Below are 27,532 nucleotides of genomic sequence, written 5' to 3' on the forward strand. Positions count from 1 at the left end.
TATGTTAAGAGTCTGGAAGAAATTTAATATTATAAGATAAGGGTGAGGCCACTAGGAATAATGTTAAAGATCAACTTACTGATTTAGAATAAGCAAAACATCATATTCAACTCTTCTCACAATTTTAGTTACTGTCAAATATAGTAAAATCTCTAAAACATATCCTGTGATGTATTTTCCTTTAAGTGTACTTTGGATGTCATTTTTATCACTCATATTTTAAAGATTTAGATTAAGCAGAGCTAATTAAATTGAAACATTAACCAATGCTATTTAATGAAAGTAATGAAAAAGCAAACTCAGCTGCTGCACGTGGTTGGCAATGTGCTTCTGCAGAAACGAGCAGTAACCGAATTTTCTTTGAGACAGTGAAAGACACATTGGTCTGGGCTTTAAGTTGAGATTCATGTCAGACAGTCTTTCTTAGAAATAGTGTGTTTTACTGCATAAATCTCTGCTTGGCTTACATTAACAAGTACATCTCTGTATTTTTTCTTGACACCAAGCAGATATTGGTCTTGGCCATTCCATAAACACTCTGTCTTATGTTTAGCTTCAACAATCGGTGAGATAATAAATGACAAGAGCATAAAACTATAGAACCAATTCCCATGAATATAAATAGCTGAAAGAAAGATCAAGAAAAAAGCCATGTATATCACAAGTTAAAAATATGCTATTAGGTATTACCTGCAACTTTGAGCATGCTCTGTGAGGTATGGGTAATGGGAGACGTCACGCCCACTGGAGGATTTCTGCTCTTCTTCAAACTTCCTGGCTGACCCAAACTCTGAGGCTTCTTCAGTTCCCCTTTCAATCCAAAATCTTCGCTGAGACTCGGAGGCTTCTTTCTCCATTTGCTTGGGGCTTCTGTTTTAAGACTTCCAGAATCATAGCTACAGCTGTCAAGCTTGTGGCTGGCCTTGCCATCTTCGCTGTACCAAGAAAGTCCACTTTCCACCAGGGAGCGCTTCTCTGCATCAGTACGGAGCTGCAGAGGACAGAAAGGAGGAGGCACAGTGTGGCTAACCATCAGATGTGGTCTGTGTTATCTATGGAAATGAATGCTCTCTATAATCTTTGTTCCATCTCAGCTGCATTCCAGCGGGAAAGATGGAGAGATGACTGATTTGCACTAAGGGGATTGTAGGAGCACACAGAGGAAGACAAACGAAGGGTAACAAAATATGTTTGTTGATTTAACACTTTCCAATTTAGACAGACACATTAAACAAATAACAAAATGTTCCTTCATTTATGGATGTGCAGTGGACAAAAAAAATAAAAATAAAAATCACAACTACATGTTAATAGACATCATGTGGTGCCTTGTGGAGGTGGCGCTAAGGACAAAACTGGGCATGCTGTTTTTTGGCACATTATTAAAGCGATGTAGAGTGGCAGATGGCTCATTAGGAAGCACTAATATTAATTTCTTACAGAAGAGCAGAATGTACACACGTACAAGCAAAGAAAAAAACATTTGCCAGCAGGAAAGTGAAATTTAAACACATTTAATTCACATTTTAATTTTCCTCAAACATACAGTGTTTACTGTCTTCTTTTTTTTTCCCAAAGATATAGAAAATATTAGTTACCAACGATGAGAACTGAGCTGAAACTGTGAGTGTATGCACGTGTGTGTTTCTTACCACCACCATCGGGTATGGTTTGGTTTGATATGGGAAGGTATGGGACGGTTTGTTTTTGTAAATCCTGATTTATATTACATTTCCATAGCCAACCGTAACTTTACCTGGTAGGTGCTGTATGGGGCGGATAGCAATTTTATGCATTTTTGCTATACACATAAATATACACGCCATTTCAATGGCTACATAATAGCGTGACGTCAGAGGCGCAATGCTTTCCTTGAATTACAACAAAGACGATGCGACACAAAAGCAAAGGACGAGAACGGTGGGCATCCAGCAGTTTGTGTTCCTTCTCAGCATGTGGAATTAAACAACTAAAAACCCATGGTACATTTTAACATAGCGCTGTTACCGCTTTGTTCTTAGTGCTGAGTCTTACAGGAAGTGACTCTTTCAACCCATCAACAGACTGCAGCATGTCAAGAGCCACCCTTTTTGGGTCAGACTGGTATGATTGGGATCCAACGGAAGGGTCCCTAAAAGTGGAATGGTTCATGCTGGAAATTCTGGTACCCTTCCTAACTTTTGTCTGTAAAAATGCAAAAAAGACCTTATGACCACAGCAAAATGTGCTCCTGGCGAGATGCCTGGTGATAGCAGAAACCTCTAAAGCAGGAAAATTCAATTCAGTCCGACGAGGGCCACAGTCCTGCAGGTTTTTGTTATTTACTTGCTCCAACACATCAGACTCAAATTAACGAATCATTGTGCAGAACTTATAGGCTGTTGGATCCACTAAATTTGAGTCAAGTGTATTGGAGCAGAGAAACATTGAAAATCTGCAGGACTGTGGTGCATATAGGACTGAACTGAATAGCACAGCTCTAAAACAATGACTTATGTTTCTCAAAAATCTGAGTCCACGAAAATGTCATTTCTTTAGCCCAATAGCATTACAACTAGTGCTGGGCGATATGACGATACATATCGCGGGGACGATAGAAAAGTGTCTATCGTGCCATTTCTCTTCTATCATTTCTATCGTTTCAAACCTAATTTTATCAATTATTACAACAAATATATCATTAAACAGGCTGCGACGATTTTATTAACGTTGTCTTGTCACTACGCATACTCTAAGTTTATATAAGTGAAAATAAAGAAGAATAAAAAAAAAGATTTTTGCAAAGAAACTCCGTCTGGTGGTTTTGCGACATGACGCTGCTTTACGTCTGATTCTCGCGCGGGTTTGCAAAATGCTTTACGTTAATCATGAGTGCTGAACGATGGACGCGAAACAGGTTGATGTTTCATGCCCGGAGTCGCAGATAGAGACAGCTATGCAGGCAGCCCAAGAAGAAGCACTTTTACCCAAAAGAGGGGGTACGTCTGTGATTTGGTTACATTTTTGGTTCAAGAAGTCCGACACGGATCAGAAGACGGCCATATGCAAACTATGCCAAAAGACTATTCCTGCGCCCGATGCCAACACAACAAACCTCTTCTATCACCTTAAGAAGGTCCACGAAAAAGAATACATGACAATCCAAAAAATCCGAGCTAAACCAAGTGGAACAGCGGGGGCAAGTTGCGAAAAGAAAAACTATAGCCAGCCGAAGATAAAGCAGTCTTTTGCACAAGGTACGCCATATGAGAAGGCGTCCCAGCGCCATAAACAAATCACATGTGCCATCTCGCGTTACATCTGTAAAGGCATGGCTCCCGTGTATATAGTTGAGAAGGACAGCTTTCGAGACCTTAAATTAATTAATTAAATAGTGTTTATTTTGACAGTTGAGTTTAAATAACTGTATGATTTTGAAAAAAATGTGAAGGCTACTGTACCTCAACCACAGCTGTTTTCATTTGATACATTTATACTGCTGCACTAAATTGTATGTTTCTCATTTGTGACAGTACAGTTAAATGTCACTTCAAAATAAAGCTGGAGAAAAGTAAGCAATGAAATTTTTGTCAAACTTTTCAGAGAATAACTGAAAACATACTTTATTGTGGTATATCGTGATATATATCGTTATTGTGATATAAAATAATCCATATCGTGATATATGATTTTTTCCATATCGCCCAGCACTAATTACAACTGTACTAAATACAAGAGATTCACAAACTTTTGTATCAAAACCCAATGCAAGGGTTTCACACATGTAGAGGTTGGTCATCACACTTTACTCATGTCCTGCATTATTTTGTGACTCATCCGGTGTGTTCATATGTGACATTTTGGGTGTGGTAAAACTTGCTGTCATCGCCACCTACCATAGGATGGTCCTGAGTTTGTGTCTTGTGTTATTTTTCTGCAAAACTTTAGTTTATTAAGTAATTTTAACTGCAGTTTCTTTTCTTTTCTTCTTTTTTTTTCCCCCCCTTGAGCTGTCATGGACGTTTTAAATTCACACATTAAATTGCCGAAACAAAACACAACTTCAACCATAACTGCTTCCACAGTGTAAAGTCAAAATAATCTCACACATTGAAAAAGTAAAAAGGAAACAACAAAGCTTATTGATGACTGGATTTCTGGGAAACATACAAACAGAAAACTGTATGCAAACACACAGACAGAAAAAAAAATCAGGTTAACCTCTTAAACCCTAGGGTTTTTGGAGGAGTAGTTCGCCTGAACAGACCTACCCAAATTAAATCAACAATAACTCTGTAATTTTCAGGTCAACATAACATTGGTCTCAATGGATAGGTAAGACCCTATGGAGTATAAATCCAGAAACATTGTGAATGTTAATATGCCTGTGCAAATTGTGATAAACCATAGGTAAAAATAAAAAAAATATCCTAACCTAATTGTTTTTTTTTTTACACAGATGAAAACATCATGATAGAAATCATTCTGTGTATAAAGATACCACTGCATGCATTCAGCAACTCCTTGACTACAACTGTACAAAGTTTCATGAGAATAGAACAAAGCTCATAGCTTTTATGCAGGTTTTAGTGTGGATAGTACCAGGCGGACTTTCTATTTGGCCACTTGGATACCCAAACTATGCCAAATTGTGCTGTGTCTGTATTTCCTCCAGAGCTTCTAACACAGTGTATTTGGTTTTTTGTAATTTCTTGGACATGTTTATGGCTTTCATCCTTCATTCTAAATGGATGAAAAGTCAAAATGAAGCAAAGAAATGAACGCTGTTCGATACTCGCTATTTCCGGTGCGCCCACGTGCCTAACTGCAGCAAAATGGCAATGATGCTCCTTTGTTTACGCGCAAGCATTTATAACTGACAGATAAAATCTCTTTCAAGTGTAAGATATCATTGGTAAGCTTGAAAGATGTAGAGTTTGACCAAACTTTATTTACACTGCCAAGACCCACAAAAGACAACAAAATGGGTGTGAATGGGAGCATATGACATGTTAGCGCATGAAGCAGTTTCACGATTATGGATTACTACGCTGTGAGTTTTGGTCGAAGAACAATGTGGATAGACTGAAAATGACCACAAAAAGGTAAAGAAATAAAAATATCGCTGTTTGTGAGAATAGCTTTGGGATTTGGTGCTGTATATGGCGATAAACATGCTATCTGATAAGGCTAGCTGTGATATGCGAAGGTTAGCTTCGTGTTTGTTTTGAGACTGACGTAAGGTGCTTGGCGAATATCTTTTTATGCTTGGTATCATATGAAAGTGCAGCTTTTCTAGTTTCATTTGATACCCAATATGTTGGGGTGAAGTGAACGGATCACGCGTTGTGTTGCATTTTGTTTCGGGTGTTGCTCGTTATGGTCGCGCTGTTGTTTGTGGCATACGTATTTTAAAGTTATTAAACAAATACTTTGTTGACTAAATGCACTTGGAGAGTTGATTTAGTGGCATTAGGTATTCTTCTTTGAGACACATTATAAATAAAATATCCTTACGTCACTAAAGTAACTTTTTTACACACATGAATGTGTTTACACCTGTTGGACCCACCAGTTGGTCAGTCGGGCTTAAGAGGTTAAAGGTAAGAACATGACGGGTTAATTAAGTGTTTCAGCTCACCATAACGGAGGAGTTTCGTCTTGATCCCAAGGGTGTGTTCGGGAGGGAGTTAAGAGACGAGCTTGCATTGAACTCTTCTGAACTGAGGTTCTCCGAGCCATCACCATCACTGAGCCCACTGCTGATGGAGCTGCTCTCATCCCAACTGAAACAAGACAAAAGACGAATGATGTGTCATCAACTATTTGAACATACAATACAAAAAAAAAAAAAACAGAAAGAACTCTGTGTTCAAAGTAGAGTAAAATTCAAAATATTAAAATGATGTGTCCATCTGTCTACTTCAGGCTACCTCTGGAGGTGACCACATGCTCGACAAGCAGGTAATTCCCACTTGGCAGCTGCTACTTTGATTCACTTAACACACCAGAGCTCAATGCCATATGGTGATCAAACCGTCAGGAGTGCTTCCAATTTTTCCCCCTCATTTTAGGGTTTATAAACCTTTGATTTTATGCACTTAGAAAATTGGATTTACAACTAAAAGTAGATAGACTGAAGATAAGACCCAAAAAATATTGATAGCAAAAGGTGTACCATCACTTCAAAATGAATATAATTAATAACAATAACACTTAAAAACCTGTTACACATAAAACTGTCTAAGTACAGTGCTTTATCATAATGTATAGCCGAAAGTGAATATACGTAACTTTTACCACCACAAGTCCCTCATTATTCACAAAGTTTGCAAAAGGGAAATATCTTTCAGCAACAACTTCTGTGGAAAACTCCCTTCATGCAGTCATAATAAAATGGCCAACTTGGACTATAAAAATAGAACTTTCAATGTAATTTAATAAATCACCACGACTTCAAGTTTGGTTTTTTTAAACACAGAGTAATACTCCTCAATCTTAAAATTGTTGCACCAGGGGGAAATTGTTAAGATGGGCTGATAAATTATGTTTGACAAAAAATAATGGTGTCTGACTTGATCTAGAATGTGGTCTGTTTATTGCTACAGAAGCCAGATGAGGGAAAGCAGAGTAATAATTCCACCCCCATGAGCCTTTCCTCCACCTGTCAATGAATTTCTGAGTTTTGCTGAAACAGATGCTGCCAGACTGGCACCTCTTGTGAGGACAGCAGTTTTGACATCTGAATGCATTTAAAAAGCTGATTACTGTATGGTGTTCGAAAAAAAAAAAGAGAAAAAAAAACAAACAAAAAAAGGGAGTCTATACCTCCAGCCAACCAGAACATCACAGTAGGATAAAGCTGATTAATTTGAGGAATGTAATATATGTATCTGCTTTAAAGGAGCAACTGTACCTTGCTGCATGTAAAAATGGCACCTTCTCAGAGCTAAATGCAGGTCCAGCTCAGATTTTGTATAATTACGTTCTACATCATTACCACAGGTAGTAATAAAATTTTTGTTGGCGCACAGAAATGTAGCACAGTGGAAATAGTAAATTAATATCACCCTTTAAAAGCTGAGTCACTGCCTGAACTGAATCAGATCTTTTCCCTCTTTGGTTTCCCACTAAGCTGAAAATGTTCTTTGTGGGTACAAAGTCTGCAATTAGCAAAGGCAAGGAACATGGAATAGCACAGAAAAATACAAGGAGAAAAAATGTCTCATGCATGTTCAAAATTGGTTATAATCACGTAGCTGGAGTTAAGTAGAGTTGTTAAATAGAGAAGCTATCCATGACAGAGGTTTAAGGTGTTGTTTTTGAGCATTCTGCTATATAAAGCCAATATTTAGTCAAAGTGATTATACACATGACTGAAAACAGGGTTCAGAAACAACAGGGTAAATGCTGATTTTTTATTTTTAAAAATGACCAAATAACAGTTATATAAGCTTTACAATTTACACTAAGTGCAGATGTTTGTGGTATGCTTAAACAATGCCTCCTCTGTCAGAGGCGACAGAGGGGCCATGAAAAACCCCATAGGGATGTCAGACTATGATGCTGGAAGGTCTGTGGGCTGTTGATATTACAAGCCAAGCTGTCTGCTCTCAGAGGTGAAATCCAGACGGGGAGAGAGAGTGGGAGTGCACCAGTTTAGTGCATACTTCATACATAGGGTGGCAATTAACTTTTTTGTTTTCTGTGGCGCAACTCCAACATCTTCCTGATTTGTGTCTGTGAGTTGCAGTGCTTTGAAAGTATTTGGGTTTAAGTAGCCTGAAGACCAGTGGTAAGGGCAGAGCGGGATAAGGACATCCCCATCTTTGTCCAGACTTTGTAGCATATCTGACCGCATCGAAAAAGACAGGGTTGCAACTATGGCAAGACCTACTGCACTGAAATACCACACATAAATAACAAAACAAGAAAAGCTATTGTGAAAGCCATTGAAAGAGAACTAAGACAATTTGACTGAATTTGTTTTGACCATAAAACATGTTCAAATACAAAGCAAGAAGAATGCATTAATCCACCGATATTATTAATTTAGCTCCCAATTAACTATCAAACTATGAAGCTGACTTATTTTATTTATTTATTAAAGTAGACTTTATATACAAGTAGCGACATCAGTCATTTCATCCTAAAGATGTGCCTTTTAGACAAAAGTCATATAAAGTGATTAAAAACCAACAAACATATTTGGGCTAAATGAAAGCCCGGATACAGACAGATAATGCAGCATGTGAACAAAATTCAGAGCATTAAAAGTTTCGATAACTATGTAGGTTACAGTATAATGGTTACCTTGGAGCAACAACTAAAGTCCTTCTTCCTCGTGCCGCCGGCTGCAACGGAGACACTTTCCCAATCAAAACACGACCACTCATTTGTGACTTTTCCCGGTTCAGCGTAAGCACAACTTCCCTTATTAAATCGTACGAAAGTCAATTTCACGTCCTCCGCAGGAAGAGAGCTCTTTTCGCCCAGGATAACAGAGACACGACTGCCTGTCTGCTTTCAGGCTACACTCCTCTCCCCCCCTCCCCCAAGGAGAGAGTTGGAGAGAGAAAGATGACAAGACCAGCGGGACCCTGATATTACTCCGCGGGACGGTAGCCAACTGCTGTCCAGTTAAATGTAACCATAGAAACACCCATTACTGATCCCTTAAGTAATGCCTAACTGACATAAAAGTAATCAGATTGTTAAACCCATGTCTCTGCCTAACTTGTCATTTGAATTACGCTTACAACATCATATGATGTTTCATTACTCTGACTAAATCGTTTCAATAAGAAAATTTTGGTTTAGCATTAGCCAAAAATATACGCCAGCATACGCAGCTATTTCCAAATCTGTCAATACCAGTTTGTTGCTGTAAAGGGACATTTCACCAAATGTAAAACAATCTACAGCCCAAATGATTAATACCTACACTAACAAAGTTTTGTTTTTTATTCGACAGGCACTAATTTGATATGGGGTTGTTAAATGTGTGTTGTAAAACAGTCTTTAAAAACACTATCAGAGATGAAGTCAACAAAACAAAGATGGCGGAAGTACCTGCGCAGTACTTTCTCGTTTCTTTTATGGTTCACAAGATGATGAACTTGCAAAGATCACATATTTAAATTACCTTCATACAAGTATAACTCACATTTTATATTTAAATCAATAACATAATAAAGCTTAAAATAACAGTAATTGTCACATAAGTTATTTTTCCACAACTGTAACCTCAGTTGATTAAAATAATGCAGACGGAAATAAAACCACCTGATTTTGCATTTGCTGGTGACTTAGCAACAATTCATTAAGTACAATGCTTGGCCAAAAATAAATAAAATAAATAAAAATAAAAAAAAGGTAAAACTAATACACCGTTAGATCACATTTGTGATAATTGGCAGCATTCGCTGTGGCATTGTTTTGATAAGCTTCTGTAATGTCACAAGATATAGTTCTATCCAGTGTTGCACTCATTTTTCACCAAGATCTTGTATTGATGATGGGAGAGTCCAACCCATGTGCAAAGCCTTCTCCAGCACATCCCAAAGATACTCACTCAGTGAGGTTCAGGTCTGTGGTGGCCAATCTATGTGAAAATGATGTCTCATGCTCCCTGAACCACTCTTTCACATTTTGAGCTTGATGAATCCTGGCATTGTCATGTGCAATATGCCCATGCCATCAGGGAAGAAAAAAATTGATGGAATAACCTGCTCATTTAGTATATTTAGGGAGTCAGCTGACCTCATTCTTTGGGAACATAATGTTGCTGAACCTAGACCCAAAGGCAGCAACCCCAGATCATTGCACTGCACCCACAGGCTTGTAAAGGAGTTACTAGGCATCACTTCAACTGCCTCTCTTCTCACCTTGATGTTCCCATCAATCTGGAACAGGGTAAATATGGACTCATCAGGCCATATGACCTTCTTCCATTGCTCCAGAGTCCAATCTTTATGCTTCCTAGCAAAATTAAGCCCTTTTCTCCAGTTAGCCTCACTGATTAGTAGATTTCTTATAGCTATATAGCTGTTTAGTCAAATTCCCTTGAGATCCCTTCACACTGTATGCATGGAAGTGCTCTTACTTTCAATATTAAACATAGCCCACAGCTTGAATAGTGATTTTCTTTGATTTGATTCCACCAAACGTTTAAATGATCAGCTATTACAATCATTCAGGATTTTTCTCTGACCACATTTCTTCCAAGAAGACGATGGTTCCACTATTCTTCCAGTTTTTAATAATGTGTTGGACAGTTCTTAACCCAACCTTTAGTAGTTTCTGCAATCTCCTTAGATGTTTTCTCTGCTTGAGCATGCCAATGATTTGACCCTTCCTAAAACAGACTAACATCTTTTCCACAACCATGGGATATGTCTTTCCACATTGTTATTTAAGAAATGAGAAGCATCCGTCGGGGTTAAATAACTTGTTGCCAGCTAAACGATAATTCCAGTAATTATCTAATAGGAGGTTAGTTCCTATCTGCTTAGTGAAATTCAGGTGGCAACTTCTTCTTCTTTTTGGCCAGGCAGTGTATTATATAAGCCATATCAGATTTGTTATTATTTTCCATGTAACATGAAAACCACACTAACATTAATCAGAAACAGTGCTGAGTGGTGGTGACAGTTTCATCCTTTTGCTTTTCTGACCAAAACATGTGACGGACATTTAAGAGCTCGTTTAAGCTGATTTCATCAAGAATTTGGTTTACCAACTGGCTTCATTCTGTTTATATTCTTGAGTTGGTAAACACATAGTTTGTCTAGTCACATTGAATATATATATTTTTTAACTGCCTGTACTTTTCAGAAACCTTTAATATGCAGTTCTGAGAAAAAAGTAAGAAGACATAAATTTCAAGTTCCAAGTAGGAAATTTAATCAAGAATGCCCACCAAGTTAGAAACTGGCATTGCTAAAAAAAAAAAATAGATAACATAGCTAATGCTGTGAAATACATCATCATAGTTTAAAGTGGTATTTGTGACATTTTAAGACAATCTTAAGAAAAAGTGGGCTTATAAACAAAACAGCAAAGAATGAGAGCTTGCATGAGTGCCTATTTATATAGCTGGACTTTCATTTACATAAAAAAAAGAAGTTTACCAAATTACCTTCTGGGGCCTGGCTGGAAAAATTCAGTTCAAGGTGAAGCCTAAATCACCAAGTGAAACCACAAACCCACAGAGACACAAAGACCTCCAGTGGTGCATGAGTAGCCTTGGAAAGCCACCCCCTCTCATTAGCTGTGGAACAGTTTGCTTGGCATTTTTGGTGATCTCAGCTCTGTAGACCACTGCAGGAGGTCATAGCTCTGTGGGCCTAGATATTTCCCACACCTTGTCCACATCCATCATAATCAGTTCTGTCAGTATTTCCCTGAGATCTTTATATTCATTTATCCACCAGACAACAAGCTTATTTAATCATACTATGACTGGTTTAGTTTTCTTTACATACTTTCAAATCAGCCTAATTAAATTTAGTTTTAAGCCATCCCAAGGCTCTTTTAAAGATACAGTTCACTTGAATTATAATCCAATTAACTGTAACTAATTTATAATCCATTTAAACAAAACTGATTATATAATCTACATTAGTCCAATTCATAATGACTGTCTTTATGAAAGACCAATTCATTACAAGAAAAATAAAAGCCCATTTAGCTTTTAAATGCATCAAATTCCTGTTTTTTACATTAAGACATATTATACTTTATATTATAAAAACAGACTAATCTTGAATCAAATTTTCGATGACAGTAGTTTGTGTAGTAGTAGTTTAGTTTACCTTCTTATTAAAGTTTTTTTTTTTTTTTTTAGCTTTGAGGGTGTGTTGCAGACATAAAGGCATTCCTCAAATGAATCCCAGCTGGGTAAGATGCTAGTTTGATAAAAAAAAAAAAAAAATGTATTGTGTCTGCCTCTATAGCCCTTTCATATCTTCATTTTTAACTAGAGAGGAGATATTTTTCTCTGCCTGGGGCTGTATTTGTTTTGCACAAAAACAACAAACTTGAAATACTTGTTTATGTCAAAGTTTGATTTCCTTATTCCAAAATATTAATGTTGTAGATTTTTTTTCTTTTGGTCTGGAATGATGAGCAATCTAAACGGTTTACAGAACTGAAACAGAGTTGCATTGCTCACATCTCCTGTTTATCTGAGACAGACCACAGAGCTTCTAAATAAGCTGTCATCCAAACAGCTTTGAAGCCATGTTTGCAATCTTTAGGATCAGCTGACCTACACTGATCACCAAATGGCTAACGTTCAAAACCCCTTCTCTGTTTGCCTATGTGCTTTTGTTTTGTTTTGTTTTGTTTCTTTTTTTTTTTTTTGTTTGTTTGTTTTGTTTTTTAGGTTTTGGCATATTTTTGAAACTGTAAAAACTTTAAATATGGAGCCTGAACTCATCAGTGAGAAAACCTAGTATTTACTTAGGCAGAGAAGGATTGCTTTGGTCTTCTTCATCTTGTTTTTTTTTTTTAACTTGTCCTGTCCAGCATCGTAGCAAGCACAAAGACGGTCTGGCTGCTGTGTTGTGCCAAACAAATTTGCTTTACCAAGAAGAGCTTTATGTATATAAGGCCCTTCTTGATTATTTAAGTATTATTCTTTATTATTAGTCTATTGCTGAAATTACATACTAATACCTGACAAGAGGGGTGGGGGAAAGAAAAAGGAGATTAAACAGAAGAGAAACAGAGAGCAAAAAAAAAAAAAAGAAAGAAAGACAAGGATACACCAGATAGAAAGTAACAACATCAGCTGTTCAGTCTAAACAGGAAAACCCAGACAACCAGCTGTTACACCTGTAGGAAAACAGAAAACCTCCCACAACATCTGCAAAGAAAGCAAAGCTGAGAGATGAGACATGCTGGGAAAGAAATAATAATTCATGAATCACAACAAAAACATCAGCAACACAAAGAAACAACATGGTTGTAGTTGTTGCTGATTAAACCCACAAGACAACACAGTGACATGCCTGTTATTTTGAGGGCATAAATAACAGGCATGAATAGTGATCAATGATTGTGCAAGTGCCAGGCACTGCCCCTCACAGAGGAAGACAGAGCGCAGAGTCCAGGGCCCAAGGAGCCCAAGAGTGACCTCCCCCTTTACCATAGTGGTCTGACCTTTATCATAGTGGCTTTCAATCTTTCAGTGTTCCCCCTTGAGCAGCAACATGCAATGCATCATGTGGGACTAGTGAAAAGACACTGAAACATTATGAGAGGGATGAAAGTGACAGAAATCTCATTTATATAAAGGCCAATTCTCATCCATATAAAGCAATCAAATCGAATTGGAGGCCAGTTCAGTAGTGAATAAAATCTCAACTGAAAACTGATAAACACAAGTTTTTTTTTTTTTTTTTTTTTTTTTTTTTTTTTCTGCACTGAGAAACTCAAAACTCAAATAAACCAACCAACAGTTCTGCCTTAGGCTCCACAGCATGTAGACTGGCAAATATTATCCTCCATGTGGGATAGCTGAAAATCTCATTCAAACCACTAAAATCAAAATGCATCTAGATCAGCCTCCAATTTATAAATGAGGTTTTTGCTTTTATCCATTCAAAAGGCATCAGTAGTAAACTTTTGAATATACAGAAACACATCTAACTTTAGCAGCTGAAAGCTATGATGTAAAGCAGCTTTCCACCATCATTTTTAAACTATATAACGTGTACCACACCTAAATAGCTGCCCCTTAAATCAGAACTGCATTCCCTGCCATTCAGCAGTTTCCATGGAGTGTAATTACACTAGATTTCCAGCAGGAGGCACTGTTATTTCAAACTTTGCTTGGTACAGTTGAAATTGAATGTGCATACTCCACTATTGTGTCTTAAAAAGAGCCACCACTTGGCATTAAAAATAGAATTGTATTTTGAACCCTTTAATGCAGAAGAGGAGAAACATTCCTCAATGTGTGGATTCAGCTCAAAAGAAAACTGTGGGAAATTACTTCTGAAAGACATCAGAGAACAGAGATGTGTACAGTGATAAGTGTCCATATAAATATCTTTCATAAAAAAAAAAAAAAAAAAAAAATCAGAAGAAAGAGATGCCCATCTCTGATCTTGCCAGCACATGATTCTGATGTATATCAAGCCGGGCCATAACTACACAAACAGGACTGAACTTCATTTCAGCGTAGCAGTAAGCAAATGGATCTGGGAGACATTAGTGACCGAGTTGGACACAGTAGTTGCCTTATCCCTGCAGAGCCCATAAAATTGGACTGGTCATGTGATTACTGGACTGGAAAACATGTCTTAGGAATCTTCATGCCTTCATATGTAGTTTAAAATTAAGCTGATGCACAGATCACCCTGAGACCCACCATCGCACATTGTGCCACAACTGCAGCTTATTCTGGTACAATGATATTGAATTCTTTCATGCAGTCTGTTTTCCTTTTTCATGTTTGATTTATATGGCAATAAATCTTGAATTGGAGCATCTTTCTGTCTGACTGATGTTTTTGAGCCACAGCCAACATTCGTAACCAAGCATTCTTCATTAGCAATAGTTAAAATATGGAATCTGAATTTGTATACCAACTTTGAAAAAAAAAATGCAAAGGGATAAAGCATGTGAAAACATGTGCCACATGATTCATACTTTAAATTTATTATTGTGCAAAATATTTTCCACCTGGGGCTGAGTGTTAAACACAGGATAAATCCAAACTGCACACCCAGACGACCACACGCAGACATGATACAGGGATGATTCATACTCCCTGGGGTGCTGCTGTAATGGTCCATTATTCACAGGGCTGAGGACACTGGTGAAGGTGGAGGCATGTTTGGTGTTGGGGGAGCCTTTTTGAGTCACTATTATACTGACCTTGTTGAGTATTTAAGAGCTGCATATTGACCCCAGATGTGTTTTTAAGCAGCTGGCTGTGGGAGTGTGTGCTCTGTATCTACTTAAAAGTAATACATATGTCTTTTTACATCATTCCTTCTATGGCAGCCACTTTGAAAATTTTCAGCCGAATTTCAAATTAGCTTGGCCTACAACATAGCCTTCAAAATGATTCCTTTATTGGTATGTGGTAATCAAAGAAGCTCTTAGAAAACCACATCCCTTTTCCACTGAATCTTTAAAGTACCGACCTGAAGCAGTGACCTCTGAAAACTGCAATCCCAGCAATGCCTGCGGAGAACTAGAGCAGCAAGGCCAAAGACCAAATTTTCTACAGATGGGTTGAAGTGGGTCAGAAAACTTGTGAAGCGCCAGTATCCAGGGATGCACAGTGACTACAGAAAGGTCCAACTCAGGCAGGAAAGGGAAATGAAACACAGACTGCTGGGTGAACAGATCCAGAAGCCGATGGCTGCAGCAAACCCCCGTGTGCTATATAGAATGTGTTTGTTGATGGTTTCCACAAGCAAACCTGTGTTGAAATATTCAGAAAACTTAATTTTACACTGTACATTTCAAGCCTTTATTAGAGGCACTCACTGGCGAAACGGGCAAACCTTTATTGTGGTTGCCATGGAAATGACATTGCCAGAGGAGCAAACTAAGCCAAGGACTTATCTATCTTATATAGAAACATAATTAAAAATAGATGTTACATTTATTCTGCACTTGACACATTGTGCATGTGTATATGTGTTATATAGTTGTGTACATTGTAAGAATAATAAAAAAAAACACTCCCTGCATAAGACTCATAAAACACTCAAACCAGTTGGTTGTCATGTCATTCTCTTCTATTTACAACATCTACCACTCATTTTCTGTGTGCATTTCACTGCTGTCTTTTTATCTCACACAAACCAGCAGCAGACACTTTCACACACACATCCTCCCGCATACATTTGCTCTGCAGCTACCACACTGACACACAATGCAGCCCATCACTGGGTCAGTAGAAGACGGTTGCCATGGCAGCACATCTCGAGCCATGTTGCCACATGAGCATGATCGGTAGTGATGCTGCTGAACTAGACTCCTTTCTGTGCTCTGCATCACTGCATGTATGCTGCTGTATGGAAACAAAGGCATGCCTACACATTCCCCTCATCCCACTGAGAACACGTCTGTAACACAGGACAATAGGACAAGCGGAAGTATATGGTTAATGTAGTTGTCTGTGTAATGTGGTACTATAAGTGGCATCTGTTCCTGTAAAGAGGTTTCATAAATTTACCATCTGAATAGTTCACAAAAACCATTAGCTCCATTAATCCTATTTTGTATCATATATACTATATTCAAAATTAGAAGTTCAAATTAGCATATGACCAACATAATCCTCTTATATACAGTTTTAAGAGAGAGGTGATGAATTTTCAGCATAAATCAGACAAAATACATTAAGTCATGATGTTTTCCTGCAGCTGGCAGAACATCAGTGGATCAAATGGCTTTGTCTTCTGTGTCATAGTCTTATGTTACTGTTTCTGGTTGGAAACTATTTTTGTATATAAAAGACTGATACTGCAGGTACAGAGCACCAAGCAGCAGACAGACTGAAATCCACCAGGCTGACTGAAATATGACTCTAATTGAATCTTAATGCTGTGCTGTGTCTGCTAGGTGTGGAAACCTGTATTTTCCCTATGTTTCTCATTTCATCTTAATGAAGTATAATAGATTAGTTTCATACTATGTTGCACTTGTGTTTAAAAGGTGCTGCACAAATAAATTTAAGTTGAGTGGCTGAAAGGTTATTTAATGAAGTTGTAAGTTATCAGTGTAAGCTCAGCAGAGCATGACTTGCACCGAAATACAAGATGACTGGTGTCAACCAGTTTTTGTGAATATAGCCATTTATTTTACAAGTATTAGTCAAACCCAATGACCAGCCATTAATGATCTGACATGACTGATTAGTCTGTTCAATTAGAGGTTCAGAATAATATTGTTTCTGCTGTCATGTTTAAGAGAGTGCAGTGAAAGAAATTAATTGCTTAATGGCTCAAATGCTAACTTCCACTGAAGAGGAACCTCAGGTTTCTTAGAATACCTGGAACCCAAAGAAAAATAATGCTGGTTTTGAAATCTGCTAATTGACTTTGTTCAAATTTCTTTGAATAATGTTTTAAGCTGTAGTATTGGGTAAATTATATTTGATCATGCCTCTACATATACATATACATACATATACATATATATATATATATACACACATATATATAAGGCTGGAACTCTCCTCACATCTTTGATGATGGCCGATATCTCCTTGAAATCTCCTTTTGTGTTCCTCATACAGACCCATAAGATTCTTGCACAGGTCTTGGCTCCAGTCTATAACTGACAATGATCAGACTGGGTTTACGTGGGAGATATGCTTTCCATAATGTGAGACGTTTGCTCAGCATGATTCAGTACTTTATTCTGCACAACCCAAAAGCTGTGGTGAGTTCTGTAGATATAGAAAAAGCTTTAGATCAGATCGAACAGCCAAACTTATTTATTACACTACAAAGTTTTGGGTTTGGTGAAGCATTTGTTAGATGGGCTGGAATTTTCTATACTTCTCCCCTTTCAGCCATTATTACTCAAATAACGACTCAAATCTAGTTGGTTCAGGATTTAACGGGGCACTAGTCAGGGTTGTCCTCCAAGTAGTGATGTTACGTCTGACACAAAAGCCCCAAAGCCTGCATCAAGTAGAGGGGGCGTGTCCAAATGAAGCCTGCAGCGAGGCCCGTATTATTTTCCTGAACATCGTGTGACCAAAGACGAACGAGGTCCCATTTTTCCTAATTCACGTGAGTGCGTTGTTGTGTGATTCGGGCTCCTGAAAAAGCTGCGGAAAAATGAAGAAATGCTCTACGTATTTCGAGGTGACAGTGAGGTGATACAAAACATGCAGCACTGATTAAGCAAAAGACGAAAGTCTTCAGCAGTTTGGTAATATTTTGATATGATATACTTATGTTTACATATCCATAGTTTACATATTTACGGTGGACTGCTGGACATCAAATTAACAGCAGATGTCAGTACTACCAAATGAGATGTAGAGACCTTGAGTATTGATACTTTTGGTGATGCACTTGCCTAGAAAGACTCCACACATTACACCATTACTGCCTTCCGAGTTGTTTGTATTAGCAATGGACTCCTCTGCTGCAGCAATAAGGCAAGATGTTAGTATTCCACGAATCATATTAAATGGTAAACAACATAAAATTTCACCGTATGCTGATGATATCCTGACTTTCTTTTTTTTATTTTAGTTGCTCCTGTAGATTCCATTCCTAGGTTAACAAAGCTTATTAAGTACTTTGGTCCTTTCTCAGTGAGGCCATGCCTATTTATAGTTTACAGTCATAACAGTCATACATCTTATTAACCCCAATCCAGAACAATTTAGATTTTTCAACAAGTCTACAGGCTGGTTGTACTTACTGGTACCATAAGAGGGTATTGGCAGTTGATGGTATTGTCCATGAAGGCTAAATTGTCACATTTTAACATTTAAAGGACGAATATTAACAACTTCTTACAGTATCTGCAAGTTTACCATTTTTTTTTCATCCATCTTAAAAACCTGTCCTGGAGGCCTGTCTTTATACCCTGTTGAATCCACTTCAGTAAATAATATTTACCTTAAGTTTTTTTTCTCAAAAGGTTTACAGGACACTTTGTGGCCTTCCACAGATAATTCTGACAAAGTTAAAGTAAATGGCAATCTGATGTTGGAACTACAGTCCCTGAGACTTGGATTATTCTTTGTGGCCTCCCTACCCTACACAACAGTGTAACAAATGTAAATCTGCGGTTGGTTAATTCAGTCATACCTGGAAATCCTTCTTTGAACTGTTTGCATTTCTGCAACACAAGAGTTGTGAGGCAAACCAAATGAAAATCTTCTGAATGAATGTTTTCATGCTGCCAAGATGACACATAAAATTGTCATATGCAAAAATCACAATCAGGCAGATGGGCCTCCTGTAAAATCACATCAGGCTTGTGTTCATCCTTTTTGCTATTTGAAATTAAGGAAAAAAATAAGTATTTTTACTTGTGAACATCTGCATTAGCAATAGGAAAGCTAACCAGAACCACAGTGCATAATACAGTTGAATGTCTGTAAAACATCAACCATAACTGATTGAAAACCACAAAAATGACACTGATTGCATATTAATATTCACGATTTAAACAGCAGATATGGAAAAACCAGCCACACACTAACAATGTAATGTGATTACTGCTCCAGTCACAAAGCAGCCACTTAGAATATAGCCTATAATCAGATGATATCATGAGTGATGAATAAACTTTGCCAACATGGTGTGAAGAATGCAACCACAGGAAACGTTTATGATGCTTTACGTGGTTGAGGCAAAATAAAAAAGCCACCTCAACATAGTGTGATCTGAAACACAGTCACTTACTGAGCAGTGGCAGACAGCCTTGTAAAATTTAGTGCACTCAGGAAAACATTTAGTTATCCATATTAGCAATGTCTGCTGAAGGCAGTAAAAGAAATTACATAGAATTTTATAATTTAAGATAGTATGTATGTAATGTAATGCTTTATAATGTCATAAAGTATTAAAGCACATCACATTTTAAGACATGTCATCATTTAATACATCTTCTTAAAGAAAATCCCAAAGTAAATCTCAGAAGTAATTCAAAGTTTAACTCAAATGTTTTGACTCTGAACTCTGCAGCTCCAGAGTATCTGTTAACTACTTTTTAAAATACTCTGATCAAAACAGTTGGCAGCCATTCATTTCAGCCAGCAGGTTCTACTTACTGGCAAACTACACCAAATAGTTATAGAAAAAGTTGCTAAAAGATCTCCATGTTTCTCACAAGGGTTGATGGTGACAAGATGCCAAAAAGCATATTTGAGATCCAAACACCCTTCATTTCTTTATGTCTTGTTCCAATGGTCCATCTTTCTTCACTCATTTTAACTCCTGTCCTTGTACTTGACCATTTTCCAAGAAATGTGTGCTCATCATCATCATGTTTACTATTATTATACAATCATTCATGCATAAAATCTATCTAACTTAAGGAATAAACCAGTGTTGTGTTTACACATACAGTAACAAACAGATCAGCCAAGAACCAGGTTTTCCTCCATTATAAGAGGAAGTGAGTGGTGGCTAAAGATGAACAGTATAACTTTGAGTTTGTGACATGATGGAGGACAGATGACTGAATACATCTGTTAATGTTGTGGTAATACTTGATTAAAATTTAATATTTAGTAGCACAAACAAGTAAATATCTGATAGTTTTATTAGTAAATATTTTTATGTCACTAGTCTTTCAGCTTGTTTGAAAAACAATCTGTTCTTGGACAAAAAAAAATTATACAGAAGCATCAAGTAAATTTTTAAGTGATCTTGATGTCATAATATTTCCACTGACAGCAACTAAATTAATGTCTAACAATTACTGTGATAATTACTGGTTATTGGCAACAAGCTTTTATGTACTCATGATGAACAAGTCTTCTTGCATTAGTTTTTATAATTGGGACAAGCCATATTATCGTTCAGCAGTAGGTTGCCGTGTAAGGATGCTAATCCTCTGTGATTGAAAGATGGAGCTGATTACAAGAGAACAGTATATAGTGGCATCAGATTACAGATGAAGAAGCCGCAGAGTGATTACCGTCACCGAGTACAAATTTACTGTAGCCCAAGATAGCCAGTGCTGTCTGGTGAGGAATAATCAATATCCATTACACAGCAGGCAGTGTGTGATTGGTGACTTGTGTGTGACATACATGGGCTGATCAACAGCAGGCTCAATGTAATTAGACATGAATCTATTTCTATGTTGCACAGTGGTTGCAGAATGTAAAACACAATTATTTTTAAAGAACTATTGATTTACAAGACATTTTATCGCATTAATTACATGCAGATCATAATATTTCATCTTTTCAGATCATTGAAATGTATGAAAATGCAAGACTGGGGCTCTGTTGAAAGGGAGCAGAAATTGCACCTCTCCTTACAGCTGATCTTCAGTTGGTTTCCATGGTTACCCTGGAGGAGCCTGATCTATTTTCAAGAGCTGGAAGCTAATGGTTCTCAATGAGCTGAACTGTAAGCGTGTGACAGGGGATGTAGTAAAAATGCAAATGTATCACAGACTTTGCAGGAGAATACTGTCAGAGGAAAATTGGAGCATGTGCCACAGTGGTTACTTCAAAAACCAGATTAGGTACTTAGCTACACCAAAGGTTGTTGGTATGTTTATGAGGCAGAATTAATTTTTGTTACAGAGTAACAGCATCCCAGTGTGTCTGCAGTAGAATCAAGGATAGTTTTCTCTGAAATAATGCAAACACTGAACAGTAATGCATAGAAATTTTAGTAGTTTTTATATCATTTAACTTTCCAAGATTAGTTATGCAAATTACTTGAGATCAGACAGAAAATACAGCACAACATTTCAGTGCTGGCAGTGACAGCAGCCTACTGAGAGGAAAATTCTGTTAAAATAGGTTCACCATTCTTAGATAACCAAATTATCTTGAAAAATGTGTGGATGCAACTGATTTTGGTGGTCTTACAGACAGCTTAATGAGGCTTTTTTTATTTAAAAAAAAAATAAAAAACAAAAACAAAACAAAAACTGTTGGCAAAGGATTAGCATCTCTGCCTGTGTTGTTAAAAATTAAGAGCAAGCCCTCCTGCTCACCTTTGACATATCTTCAAAGTAGCATATTTGGGCTGATGCAAAATACTGGGCAGATTTAAATGGATTTGAGGTTGTGAATGTTACTATGAGGAATAGACCCATTTGACATAATTCACTGTTTAATTCAGACCTTATAAGGCCTCCGCTGTCTGATCTTTATCCCTTCTTTTCTGCTCCTCTACTCGTGGAGCCAGTCATCCATAAAGATTAGCCACACTTAAACTTTAAATTTAACTCAAATTGGCCCAGTTTCATTTCACACATCAGTTTTTTTTTTCTCTCTAATCTGAACTTTTCTAAAAATGTGTGCCATCTCTCGTTTTTCTCTGTAACTCTTCTTCATAGTCAGAATGTGACCTGGCATGCAGGGCCCAGTAAGCGCTCCCAAGCTGAGCTTAAATCCCACTGCATGTGCTACAGCGATAAAGCTGCTACTCCACACTGGAGAACTGTCCTCAATTCTTTCTCTCCCTTTCTCAGAGAATCACATTCAGCTGTCAAGTTGTGAGCGGTAATAAGCTAAAGAAAGTAAGGATGATAGTCAAAAGTGCAAATGAGCAACAAAGAAAAAAGATGGGATACTGTGACTGGCAATTTTTCATGTGTTGAGATTATGGTCTTTAGAAGATGCAGGCACTGTTACAGCAATCACAGGTGAGGGAGGGGGATTTATTGTGTAACCTGATGACTTCTACTCTGTGAAAAACTTCTCTGTAATCTTTCATAGTCAGCAAATATGCAGCAAGAGATGGATGTGTAACTGCAAAGAATGCTGATGAAAGCACTTTGATAAGTCTGCCAAGAAACACACACCACCACAAAAAAGGAAATCCGTTGCACTGCCAAATGTTTCATTCACGATAGTTCCTGCAACAGAGCTGAAAGTCAATTGCATGTGATTATGGTAAATTTGAATACACAGCTAGAGGCAAAACCCACACTTCCACTGGGACACCTATCAAGTTTGAGTAAAATGCATTCTGACAACAACTCCAAACTGACCTTGTCAAAACTACAAGATGGAGACCCAAAAGAGACCTGCATCTGTAGCCACTGATTAGCTTTTGCTTTTATGGTAACGAGAATTTAAACTCAGAACTTTTCTTACCCATTAGCCAGGTTGTCATCATCATCATCAGGCAGGCTCTTTCCTTGAAGGTCGGTGTCGCTCAGGTAACCGGATTTGAGGTCGGGATCATCAACATCGAGGCCTTCGATGAGCTCAATACGAGATGTGCTGCTGAGGCGACTGGAGCAGCGAGCAGGCATTGTGTGGGCCGTGTACTGGGAAGCACTCTTGCTGCTCTGGTATCCACCACCTGTGGAGGATGGGGCATCGCCAGCTTGAAGACGGGGACTGGACTGACCGTGGCGCCAGGAGAGAGGTGAGGAGCGGTTTGAAAGGCTGGATATGCTACGAACGTTGGTATCATCGCTGTCGTAGCCCACATTACTGCTGTCCAGGCAGCTACAGAGAGACAAATTTATTTAAAAAAATCAGTCTTGAATAGGATGGCACAGAAAATAACAAAGGTCTGGATGAGCCAAGAGCAGATTTTACTTTCTTTGAAAAGAAACCCACATTGAGTTGCTCTTGACCCACATACAATAGTTGTGTCATTTCATCTTCAGGGAATAAAGCCTGAAGACTTTCCTCTCAGAACTTTACGAGGATGACCCAAAATCTCTGTCTTAACATGGCTTACTGTATTTCTCTGTCTGTGCCTGTCATGTCATGCCTTTATTCACAAACACCTGAAAACACACATAACAGAACCACTATGCCAGTTCTTAATTGTTTGAGTATGCTTAAATCTTCCTGTTCTCTTTTGAAAGTAGGCCAGAGTTAGAAATGTCCACCAAATGGCTAGAAGCATCTTCTGTGTCTGCAGATTGCATAACCAAATGAACCAAGTCAGTCAAATAAATACTGCAAAGCCTACAACCATGCAAGTATTTTTATCCATTGTTCATGGATAATTTATCAGGACAGCCTAAGAATTTCTATAAGTTTTGTCAACATCAGGCTTTCCATTCAAAAGTGTAGCATATCTAAAGCAATATATTTAAAAGCTGTAAAAAAGAAACGAGTCAGAGATGTTTCCATAGACTGGTTTGAAGTGAATAAACTAGGCTGTGTAGTGTCACTAAAGAAAAGCCTCCATAAGAGGTCAGTTGAGAAAGCTTTTCAAATATGGGATATAATATGGAGGACACCTGTCAGTAACATGAATTTACTGTGTGTCAGCTCAAACAGGAAGCAGCTGGTGACTCACATTTTAATCTTTGCCTCGTCAAACATGATTTGTAAAAAGCATTCCTTCTAACGCACATCAAGTCTTCTTTGAAACAGGCACAAACATCTCAAGGGAGCAGATAATCTGTTGTGCATTAGAAGAGTTTTTTTTTTCCACAGTTTTAATATTCTCATTAATCTTTTTTAATTGAAAAAACCTGAATTATGGAGAACTGGCTAATTAATGCTATATTAACACCTGCAGGAGACAGTTGAGATTTTATGCATTTCCATCAGAAAAACAAAAAGTGGAAACTTACAAGATGTCAGTACAAGCCACAGACTAAAGTGTGTACCATTAAAAGATTTCCACATTATCAAAGGAAGGATGGTGTTAGTGGAAGGACGTTATGAACTGATGACCAGTCATTCATTATCTGAAAAAAAAATTCTTTTATTAAAGTCTCTAAAGCCCTTTCACCAGCAATCAGATTAACAGTTGTTTAATCTAATGCTTAATTATGTCATTCTTCTTGACAACAGGCATTATGTTTCATTAGGACTTGTCTACAGTATTTTCATAAGAAACCGTCAAACCAAGCTAACAAACATGCAGCAAAGACTTGTTTGCAACAATTTGCCCAGTCACATATCAAAGACAGATTTACATCAAACTGTTTAACCACAGAAATTCAAAGCAAAGGTTTTACTGATTTAACACTTGGCAGGTACAACTAGTTTTAACTAGTAGCAGTAGATTTTAACTAGTCTAGTTTTGCTGAAAGCAGCTTCTTACAGGCATTACTAGGAGCATTTTAGGCACCAAACAAGTGATACTATATATATAGATATATATAGAGATAGACAGAGACAGAGAGACAGACAGAGAGACAGATAGACAGATAGATAGATAGGTTAGAATATACTATTTTAATATACACATTAAGATAAACAAAGTATGCAAAAATATCCTGTTAGACCCCCAAAACAAATTATAAAACTGCACATGAGGTTAAAGACAGGGTACATCTTTGATTGAAAAATAATCTTAAGTAAATTTAAAGTAAATTTAAAATACTAACTGCTGTCCGAATCATTTAAAGAAATCTTCTGCTCAGAATATTTTAACAGCTCAGTTGCTCAAATAAATTCACATTGGGCCATACTGATGGGCCAAAAAAGAATACAAAAAACAAACAAGAACAAGAACAACAACAAAAAAAAAAACAGATTCCTTAAATGAAGTCATGAGCATGAAACAGAAAAGGCCAATTTAAGAGGGATGGAAGCCAGATGTGCACCAGGTGGAAACTCTCCAAGCAGCCACAGCACAACTGTTTACACATGGCTGTGCTATGCATCGATCTAGGGAGCTCTCAGCTTCTTGAACAAGTTCAATGAGTGTGTCTTCCTTTTGTCTAAACTAAATTAAAAAATATATCTTTCCCCTGATTGTAAAAGCAAGCTTATTGGATTGGTGGGTAGCATTAGCCAGTCTATACCAAATATGAAGCATCAGTAAAGTTACAGAATGAAGACAGTTTGTGCTTACCTGTGGCTCAGCTGGGAGCCCCGCAGACTCGACATTGTGTCTTCCAGATTCTGGCGGAGATCAAGAACATTCTGCACAGTTCGTTTCCTCTGGGACTCCGGGTCTGTGGGCATGCAAAGCATAGTATAAACATTTAGCAGGTGGAAATAAAACTCATTTACAAGTTTTTGTTTTTTTAATCGTGGTCTGAGTTTTAACACAGTTCCTGCACTTTACTGCCTCCATATACATGTGTTTCTACTTGTATTATTTCAGTCTGGGCTGCTGTAATAGCTGCGTTTTGTGAGCGCACAGCCATGCATGTTCATTACATTTAATAGAAAAAGTTGACTCCATTGACTTCTTGACATGGCAGCCCCTCTAAACTTATGTGATACATCCTAAAAATTAAATACTGACAGGCTGTAACTCAGACTTCCCACCAGGGGGATTCTTGCAACACCCAGGATGTCTCTCAGATGTTTTCCTCATGAAGAGTTGTTCTCTGACTTGCTAAGCATTATCTAAGAGTCATTCAGCTGGTGTCGTAAAACTATCACCACGCTAATTTGTAGCCAGAACAAATTCACTCCACATCAGCTTATTTGGACTGAGCTGTGTGCAGTGTGAAGTGTGGGGTCTCCGAGTTATGACCATGTCAAATCAATATTACAGTACAATTAGGATTGTTGTTGTGTCAGCTGTAACAAATGAGAGAAACCTCCATGTCTCAAAACACAGGAATTTGGGGGTTTCCACTGCAGCATTCAAGCCCTTCAATATATGAACTGGAAAAGCTGGAGGAAAGGCAAGGACGTCAGGGGACCAGGAGTCAAAAAATGTGTCGGTCTCATAAGAGGCTGTTGAACCAGTTCAGCACAGTGGTCAGGAAGCATGAATCGGAACCATCAATTTTAAAATAGAAAGGGCACATTCCAGAAGAAAGTCAGGAAGGTTTGCCAGGAGCTATTTGAAAGTTTTATGAATAACTCCTTTCTTCTGCCATTTATTAGTTCCCACACAACACCTGGTGGTTCATACTACTGCAGACAGAAAAAAAAACTTTCAGACGCTTAAAAATTTAGCTTTCAGATAACAAATATGCTGTATCTGTTACACAATTATTTTTTTTAGATGTAGACAAAATGTACAGACATTACATAAACTTTAGTAAACTGGAAATTATTTAATAAATTGCTAGAAAAAGGTGCCCATATAAGAAAAAATAAACAACAAGAGAGCACTTTCTTTACGGGAAGTGTCCTTCTGAAGACAGAATTGATTCAAAATGTCTTGCCAAGAGGGAACGCTATAGGGCAGCATTACCATTTTTCATAATGTCACTATGTTTAGGAAGTTTTCAAACCTCTCGCAACATTTTTATTTTTTTTTTATTTATTTATTTATTTATTTTTTAAATCTACTAGTGACAAATCTAGCAACTTTTTCTGGTGTTATTGGAGACTTCTGGAGACTGGCCTGAAAGTCTCTCAATGAGTAGAGGGTTCTGCCGCAGACCCCTCCCCATCCAAAAGCTCTCACAAGGGGTCCCATCTGTAGGAGAGCAGGAGATGTTCACCTCTGTTCCATGACTAGACTCAAAATAATTCGCACCAAGCTGTCACTGGTTCATCCCGCCCAGGCTTACGCTATACATTAAAGTGTAACCACACCCCCAACCTGAGCACCTACGCCACAGAGTGTATTTGAGATGGAAGAATTTTCCCCTCCAGAATCACCTCAGCTACATAAGAACAAGAAAGTCTGAACCGTTAGCACTGTTGCACTAGCCTGTCAGCAGCTCCAGCAAACTCTGGAAAGCTGTGGTAACTCGCGGCAGGTTGTGGCAGCTGCAGGATGTGCTGCTGTGGGTTGTCGCTGCTACATTTGAGCTCCTGTCTGTCGCTAGATGAAGATCAACAGGTAAAGAATAAGTCCGACTTCCGGTTTGGCGATGTAGGAGCAGGACGTTGGGTAAAGGGGCTCCCGACCAACTCTCTTATACTTGATGCAAGTTAAATAATACACGATTTTACATATAACAAACACGGTAATAGCTTCGAGGTTGTTGTTTTGTTTTTGTTTTTTTTTGCGGCTACAAC

At 37.8% G+C, this 27,532-nt stretch overlaps 1 protein-coding gene across 5 annotated transcripts in view; it reads right to left on the reverse strand.

The window, feature by feature from the left end:
• Positions 1–27,532, reverse strand: part of nav1b (neuron navigator 1b) — a 66,913-nt gene that overhangs the window by 18,857 nt on the left and 20,524 nt on the right. For 4 of the 5 annotated variants that reach the window (XM_041980697.1, XM_041980696.1, XM_041980699.1 and 1 more), the window contains 4 exons: positions 25,452–25,554; positions 22,772–23,131; positions 5,621–5,765; positions 691–991 (listed from right to left, as the gene is read on the reverse strand). In XM_041980697.1, coding sequence (XP_041836631.1) covers positions 691–991; positions 5,621–5,765; positions 22,772–23,131; positions 25,452–25,554 — 909 coding nt within the window. Of the gene's footprint in view, positions 1–690; positions 992–5,620; positions 5,766–8,292; positions 8,721–22,771; positions 23,132–25,451; positions 25,555–27,532 lie in introns of those variants that run through there. The other variant, XM_041980700.1, reaches the window with a different exon arrangement.

This window comes from Melanotaenia boesemani, chromosome 3 (assembly GCF_017639745.1).
Source record: "Melanotaenia boesemani isolate fMelBoe1 chromosome 3, fMelBoe1.pri, whole genome shotgun sequence".
NCBI lineage: Eukaryota > Metazoa > Chordata > Actinopteri > Atheriniformes > Melanotaeniidae > Melanotaenia > Melanotaenia boesemani.